Source organism: Anoplopoma fimbria, chromosome 5 (assembly GCF_027596085.1).
Source record: "Anoplopoma fimbria isolate UVic2021 breed Golden Eagle Sablefish chromosome 5, Afim_UVic_2022, whole genome shotgun sequence".
Lineage (NCBI taxonomy): Eukaryota > Metazoa > Chordata > Actinopteri > Perciformes > Anoplopomatidae > Anoplopoma > Anoplopoma fimbria.
In genome coordinates this window covers 10,057,287-10,065,923 of record NC_072453.1, presented here as the reverse complement: position 1 = coordinate 10,065,923, position 8,637 = coordinate 10,057,287, and the positions used below count along the sequence as shown (strand labels likewise).

The following is an 8,637-nucleotide window of genomic DNA, read 5'->3' as shown; positions in this document are numbered from 1 at the left end:
GTTCAGCCAATACATCTTTTTGGAGTTGCTTTCCAATAAAAAAGACTATTGGTCAAACAGCAAAGGTATGATATTATTTACTAGACAAATGGCAACAAAGGGAAGAGAAAAAAAGCTAGAAGTAAAAACAAACGCAGACAAATACTGCAGTAACTAATCATAAACCTGAGGAAATAGAAACATGTAGTTTGTTTTGGAATATGGACACAGTTCAAGAGGTCTGATAGTTTAGTAAATGAATAATCCGGTCAGAATTAAATGCTTCAAACACTGTAGTTGGAGCTGAACTCTGTACAGGTTTATTAAAACTGACAACATATATTTTAATATGGATGCCTGTCAGTTAGAGATTAGATAGGTTGAATAGTTGACCGACAACAAAAATTATGTGAAAATATTCTCAGCATCCCATGTGGCTTTACCAACTTGCTACTACTACTACTACTACTACTACTACTACTACTACTACTACTACTACTACTACTAAATATTAAACCATCGGATTAACAATTTCAAATGGCTCTTATCATATACATGCTATTATTTTAGGGATAATGATAAACCTTGTAGATTAAATTCCTGAATTTAAGATATGTTTGAATATCCTTTTAAACATTAGGAAAATTGGTCATCAACATCACTAATTATGTCATTTTTTAAATTTAGAATAAAATGAGCTCCAGCTTCACTTTTTTTAATTGAGCCTGGACTTTTAGCATTATTTTGATTTAATTCAAATGTTGTTGCCACTTTCCAATAACTTTATTACTAGTTCTAACTGATAGCCTTGTTAATGGTTGATACAATATTTGAATGCTTTATAAATAACCATTTAGGACAACTTTCAAAAAAATAATACCATGTACAACTACATAGCATTGCAAGGAGCCTTTTGATTAGTGACTTACTGACATCCTTAACAGCAGACATTATGGATTATTATAATGCAAATATTCTTCTTACTAATATATACTATATAATATAATATAATATATCTTACTAAATATAGTCTGATACGTTGTTGGAGGTCACAGGAAGTAACTGGATAAACAGTTGTTTTGCAAAATTGAATGCATTTAAGTAATTGTTTAATTTCAATTAATTAAATACTTGGGAGAAATAAGAGAAGCTTGAAATGAGTGCGATGTGAACCACTTGAAAAAAAAAGTAACCATCATGCCAAAGAGCCAATCACCTCACAAACTGATTGTTGTGTTCACAGGTTGAATAGTAGGTCATCGGTTTCACATCATTTTAAATAACCACATATACAAACAAGCAAGCAGGGTAGAAATCAGAAGTTTAACAATACCACACTGTGGATTCAGAGTTGTCAACATCTCAGCGCAGCTGTAAACATGCCAAACAGTTCCCATAACCCAAAACCATTCACATCGACTCATTCTGCTTAGTTCTCATGGTCTGGTGTCAACGACAAGGGAAAACGCTGTGGTTTGATGCTCAACATTGTTAACGTCTCTGCTGCCATCAGAAATGGTGTTTGCAGTGTGTAATACTGCAGCGTGGTTAATCAGGAACTTGGGCAAACTCAAACCCACACTTTCACCACCCCAACATTGAACAAGAACGCTATGAATACTTTCACCTTTACATGAATTCTGTCGTGCAATTATTAAGAAACATTGGGTTGCACTCTTAGTAGATCTGTCCGAGGCTTTTGAAACCGTTGATTGTAAAAAAGGTGGCACGATGGAGCAGTTGTTAGTAGTGTCCACTCACAGCAAGAAGGGTCTGGACTTAAACTTGAGTTTTCTCCCATAGTCCAAAGACATGCAGGGTTTGTTTCCTGAATTTGACTCTAAATTGCCCATAGATATAAATGATCTTGAATGATTGCCCGTCTCTATGTGGCAGTTCGTGTTTGACTGGCGACCCCTCCAACTTGTACCCCACCTCTTGCCGACTGTCAGCTGAGTTTTGAAGGATAGCCAGGTATAGTTGATGGACAGATGAAAGGAACAGTTTGTTTAATAATATTTTGCTTTAATTGACTCACAAAGGTGTCCAACAAGGATCTATATTAGGGCCCCCCTTTTATTCACGCTATCCGTAAATTATATTTATTTGCCAACTCAACATTGCAACGTCCATTTTTATGCAGATGATACATCATTGTTACACTACAGTTTTTAATACTTAAGCTAGTTTGCAATGCCTGTCTGTAGATAGTCCATTTTTAAATGCACATATAAAACACAAACAATGCTTAACTAAATAAAGATGCAATAAATTACTCTCAGCACTATTGCAAAACAGGCCTTCTTCAAGTTATTGCCTCCTTTTTACAACCTTAGCCTCTAAACTGTAAAAATACAAAATGTATGCTTTTCACAGAGTACGTAGCTCTAATGTTTCTATTACAATCTATGCTCTCAGTGGAAATCTAATAGATACAGGAAATGTATTTTAAGTACTAAGGATCAAGTTGCATAGCAACAGATACCCCTTCAAAACTCGTCTAGAGTACCTAACTTTAGATTTGCAACTATTTAATAACCGACTGAGTCATCTTTCAAGCAGAAATACCAAGTATTTTTTAATTATTTTCAGATTTTCCCTTTTTTTTAATTTAATTTTAAACTGAATATCATTGCGTTTTGGGCTGTTGGTCTGACTAAACATGACATTTGAAGAAGTCCCTTTTCACTCTTGGCATTTTTTGCCATTTTATAGACCAAAGAAATGTATCGATTAATCTACAATGAAAATAATTAGGCCTAGTGTATTTGATGTCAGGTCTGTTTTCTGAAAATATATTGTGATCTCAATGAGACTTCCAAATTACAAAAATAAAGCTTAACTTAAATATGAAAATCTCCTTTGAATTATAAGACACAGAAATGCTCAAAAATGTTATTTGTCATGGTTAACCCCCCTTTGCTTTGATCATATGACCCTTATGTGTCTTGATAACTCCACAAACAATCATACAACCTCACGAGGGGTAAAATAAAGGTTGTGAACTGGCTTTGGTGCCTTCAGGAGTCACACCTTGAATTGTTTTTGCACAATTTGTCCCCCTGTTGAACCTTCAGCTCGATGCTGAGGGCATATTCTGTACAGATCATAGAAGTTTGACCCCTTTTTATAAGGAGGTATTTTGGATATGTCAAAGAGAAAATGTTGCCAAATGTACACTATATCCAAAATGTGTTTGTGTACTTACAAACTAAATACCAATTATAGTTACTGTACAAAAATCCATGTGTAGCTTCAGTGACGAACATATGCAGTATGGTTGCAGCGATGATGATCGAAAAAAATCTGCTGACTGGCAGCAACATAATTTTCAGATAAGAATCAGATCATAACTAGCACAAATTCTCATAAGCACCCTGCAGAGTCAGTTTTAGAGATAAAACGCTGCTACAAACTTATCTTCAAGTCCTCCAGTGCTCCTGGTGGCTAAACCCTTGCTAACCCAGGAGGGTATGGCAAGGTCAGGAAAACACAGAACTGGTTTCATTGGCTGGAGGTGGTTACGGTTTTGCCCGCAGGCTTGTTTTTAAGAGCGGCAGCTTCTCAAAATCTCTATCTGCGACACAAGAAGGCTTATGACATGCTTAACACCTCAAACAGCACAGGTAAGGTCACTTAAGAGAATCTGGGCAGTTTTAAAATAGAAATTAGGATTTTTAAAAAGACTGATTGATAGAATGTGTCTAGAGTTTGTCATGAATTTATTTATTAATTTTGCTGAAACATTTTTATACCTAATAAATAAATAGAAAATATATACAAATATGAAAATTTTAAATATATAATCAGTCCAAAAATTCAAATAGTCATATACTTTCAATAAATACATTTCTAAACATTACTGAGCTTAATTGAAAAAACTTCATATGCATTTGCACTACTCAATGTTTTTTCTATCCAGCACTGATATCAAATTATAAAATTGATTATTTGTCACTGCTTATTAATCCCAGAAGTTTAACTGTCTTGCAATGTGGCCTTCATATGACTCATATTCAATAAAGCTTGTATAAATGTCAAGTACATTTTTCTTCCAATTCTACTTAAGGGATATTATTTACTGTATATCAGTCCTCCCTGAGAAAACCAATGTGTGTAACAAGGAAAACATAATGATACTAGCATTATCATATTGTAGCTACAATAAAAAGACGAAGTGAAACTGACGCTGGCATGTGACGCTGCTGATCCTAACGCCGCTCATGGTTTCCCACATGGCAACAGCCTGACACACAGCTGTGTAAAATGACTAAAATATAGCAAACTGCTACCCACTCAAACTGTACATGGTTGCTAGACATGATCTCACTTTCAATCTGGTTGCAAAGGAGTTGTGATTTCCTGATATTGTTTGTTATCATAACGGACACAGTTTGAGCAAAAAGTTTGCAGGACTGTATACTATATTTACTGTTGAGCTCATAATGTGACACTTAACACTGATATCAAATGTTTAAGGTTCATAATCTAAGTTATATGATAAAGTAGATCAGACCTCATTTATATCTAGATATGTTTGACAAGAAAGGAAAAGAACATATTTATAAAATCCTTAAAATTTGGCTTATTAAATAAATGTTTCAGTCCAAAGATGGTCCGTCACGATCTAAGCAGCAGTAAATGTCTGATGTATTTTCATGACTTCGTATCACTCAAGCGTTTTATTGCCGCGGAAATAGCCGTTGTGCAAAATATTTATTTATTAAAAAAAACACAGAATAATTAAAAACAATTAGAAATGTTATAAACATCTGACAATTAGGCTTAAAAAATTGTATTTCCCTTAAAAGGCGCATAATACATCAATTTCCATTGTCAAATAATCATTAGTTAGTGTTTTGTATCATGACATTTAAATGAGAGGAGAGAAATTATATAGAAACTATGGTACTAAACACAAGGTTTCCTTAGTTGTACAGAAAGTCTTCCATTAGAGTAGATTAAATGCTGAATTTGGATTATAATTAATAAGAGGGTGAATAGACTGATGAGTCGGACCCTGAGTAGAACCATACAACATATTATCATCAGCATAATAATGGACTTTTAAATAAATAAAAGTAATGCTGTTATTTTATACGTATTGTGAATAATAGTTGACCAAGAAGTGACCCTAGAGTTTTACTTATTTTAGTACATGAAATAGCACTTTAAAACTACTGCCTTGTTGTAAACCCTCATCGAGATAGGAAGCCTGTCACTAAAACAGTTAGTAAATCAAGTAGACATTTCCGTTTTCCTTCAGCTGCCTTAGAGAAACACCAACATATATTTCTATATTTCAACAATGCTCTTACAAAGCATAACTTCAACACAATATGAAAAAACAACCGTTTAGAACGAGTCCACATCTAACTGCAAGCTAAATTATTTCTGTGTTCATTATAGAGTACAAAATTACAAAATTACACTAAATCACATTTAGTCTCACAACTCACCGTTTCTCAACAACTGATTGAAAAATGTACAGCTTTTGAGAAGCGGTTTAACTTTTTTCTTAAAAGTAATTTCTAACTAAGATAAAATAAATAAATATCAGATATATCCCAGCGCTGCTCTGCTCACAAGACTGCGTACAAAATGTTTTCCTCATCATTGTTTTTACTCTTACCTTTAAGGGGAAACTCCTTAATATCTATATCCACCACCAAAGAAGTTAGAGAAAGAATATAATAAAAGAAAAGAGCACAGTTGAATATTGCGAGTAGCCTCAGCAGTAACAGAGTGGCATGGTAAAAGATGAAATGATTAAAAAGTGATTGTGGAAACTGCCCCTTAAAGGCTGTTAGCACGCGACACTGACTGATCTGTAGACTTTGAAGCTGCCCACGATTTCCCCCAGTGCCAACGTCCTGCTGCCAGAGTCACGCAACCCAGAGCAAAATGACTAAAATAGCAGCTTTTTAGTCAGACTGAGGAACGAGGCGGCAGGTCTCTCTCTTTCAGTCTGATTGTTGCGAAGTTGGTATTTCCTGATATCGTGACATGAAGTATTCTGTGCCTAGGTTTTACTTTTTAACAATGTAGTTGAGGTCCCCACGCAACTGTGGCATTTATAAAAGCACAGAATGACTCATAGTAATCCTTACAGTCGTGCTGCAGAAGGCTTTTATTGTGCAGGGTATAGGATGTTATTCGGTCCAAACTTACTACTTTCAATAAATGTAAGGTTTAAAAGAATTTAAAAAAAGCATTAGAAAATGAATTTAAGTCTTCAGACGTATATTTAACTAGATTACATTTATATTATCCTCTTTTAAGTGTTGTCCTACAGCTAAAACTCTTGCCTTAAGGTGATCTGAAGCTGTATTTGGATGACATTTCATCAGCTGTTCAGAAACTACAATCTACAAATTATTAGTGAGTAATTGGATGAAATTATATCTGCTTTAAAAATGTAAGAAGCAAATAACCTAAGCTTGTTCACACATCCTGCCAGATCAATAATGAAAAAAAAGAGGCAAATCCTGTCTATCACCGTGATAAATGTGTCAAAACTCACAGCCACCGTCTCACCTTGTCGCTAATCCTAACCGTAGCCACAAAAGCTGCAACAAGCCATTCATACACTTTGTAATAATATGAAATGTTTAAACACATACAGAGAGTTTGACCTAATTCCGCGCTGAGGCTAAGAACAAGAGTATCCAGAAGTCTAAGTTTCATACACTGCTGTAAAATAATAAAATCATTAAATCATAAAACATTTTTCTCTCATTGATAAATGATTCACCAGTCTTCATTTTCTTCCCCGCCAGCAATGGATCTCAATATCCACGACGGCATCGGCTCTATCTATTACGGCTACGACTTTTCAAACTACTCGTGGAATACAAGTAACGCCACAGACTTCAGCGAATGGGATTCTGACTTTTGCGACGCTGAAGAGCAGGAGCACACCATCAAAACGTTCCAGACTTGCGTCTTCTGCCTGATCTTCCTGCTGGGCGTGGTGGGGAACTGCCTGGTGATTGCCACCTTTGCCCTTTACCGCCGCCTCCGGCTCCGCTCCATGACCGACGTCTTCCTGTTCCACCTGGCGCTGGCCGACCTCCTCCTGATCCTCACGCTGCCGCTGCAGGCCGTCGACACTTTCGCCTTGAGCACCTCCATCGCCCTCTACAGGGCCACGCGGGCATGCTACGCCATCAACACCTACAGCGGGCTTCTGCTGCTGGCCTGCATCAGCGTCGACCGCTACATGGTGGTGGCTCGAGCCCAGGAGATGCTCAGGCTGCGTGGTCAGATACTGATCGGTGGGAAAGTTGCTGCCATTGGCGTGTGGCTCGTTGCGGTGCTCCTCAGCCTCCCTGAGATCCTCTACTCTAGGGTGGCATGGTACGACAGCGAGGCATACTGCGGCGTAATAAAATGCGAAAGAGTCAAAATGGTCACCAACGGAGCCATCATCGCTGTCTTCTGCCTGTCCCTTGTCGTCATGGTGATGTCCTACTCTTTGATAGCGCAAGTGCTGTGGGAAGGGAACGCACTCCGGCGGGGGAAGCAGTGGCACCGGCAGCGCACCTTGAAGCTCATGGTGGCTCTGGTGCTGGTGTTCCTGGTGTTCCAGCTGCCGTACACGGTGGTGCTGTCACGTAAGATGGCGGGGCCGTTCTGCAATCCGCTGCTTGAGTACATCACCTGCACTTTGGCGTACACCCGCTGCTGCCTCAACCCCATCCTGTACGCCCTGGTTGGCGTGCGTTTCCGTAACGACGTGCTGAAGCTCATCCATGACTCTGGCTGCCAGTGTGGGCTCCAGCTGGCTCCACAGAGTGTGAGCACCAACTCCATCTCCATCTCCTCACCTGCTCCGGTGCTCATGGCTTGCTCGCCAACATCCCCTGGACGCAGTTACTACGGCAACAAGGACATGCCCCCCATCAAATTTCAGTTTCCCAGCACCAAATAATATTTCATGCAGTTGGCTAAACAGTACACATGATGTTCAGTTACAAAGATATGCGAACAACTCAAAATCCTTTTTAGTTTTTTGAAATTCTTAAGCTGACCTCGAAAAAGTCATCCATGCTCGTCACATCTTTATGAGTTAAATTTCCTGTATTTGGGCCTCAGTCTAAAGGTGTTCGAATTTATGTTTTTGCTGTAATCCTGACTGTATACTACATTACAGTCATTTAGCAGATGCTTTTATCCAAAGCGACTTACAATCAGTAGTATATATTGCATGTCATTCACCCATTCACACACTGATGACAGGCTACCATGCAAGGTGCCACCATCAGACTCTAACTAACATTCATTCACATCCAGTCCACACCGATGGCAAGCCTTCGGGAGCAACTTGGGGTTAAGTGTCTTGCCCAAGGACACATCGACTGCCGAAGCCGGGTATCGAACCACCGACCCTCTGATTGGAGAACTACCTTGCTCTCCACTACGCCACAGCCGCACTATTTCACACTTTGTAACTGTGTTTTTAAAAGTGCTATACAAATAAAGTTTCTTATTTACGTGGGACAATAAACTAAATTACCAAGATGAAGGTTTAGCTTTTGGCCAATGTTAGCCATGGCTATCTAACCAGGTAGCTTTTAATAGACCTAAAGATCTCTGGCTTTAGTTGTCAGATGAATTATAGGTTTTTATTAGGGATGTAAAAAGAACCGATACGAA

General features: G+C 38.1%; 1 protein-coding gene across 1 annotated transcript; it reads left to right on the top strand.

Annotated features, from left to right (window-relative positions):
• The first annotated feature begins 1,710 nt into the window (after positions 1–1,710).
• ccr10 (chemokine (C-C motif) receptor 10) lies at positions 1,711–7,912 on the top strand. The gene is made up of 3 exons (XM_054599493.1): positions 1,711–1,750; positions 3,447–3,605; positions 6,759–7,912. The coding sequence occupies exons 1-3, from the start codon at positions 1,711–1,713 to the stop codon at positions 7,910–7,912; spliced, it is 1,353 nt and encodes a 450-aa protein (XP_054455468.1).
• The last annotated feature ends 725 nt before the right edge of the window (positions 7,913–8,637 follow it).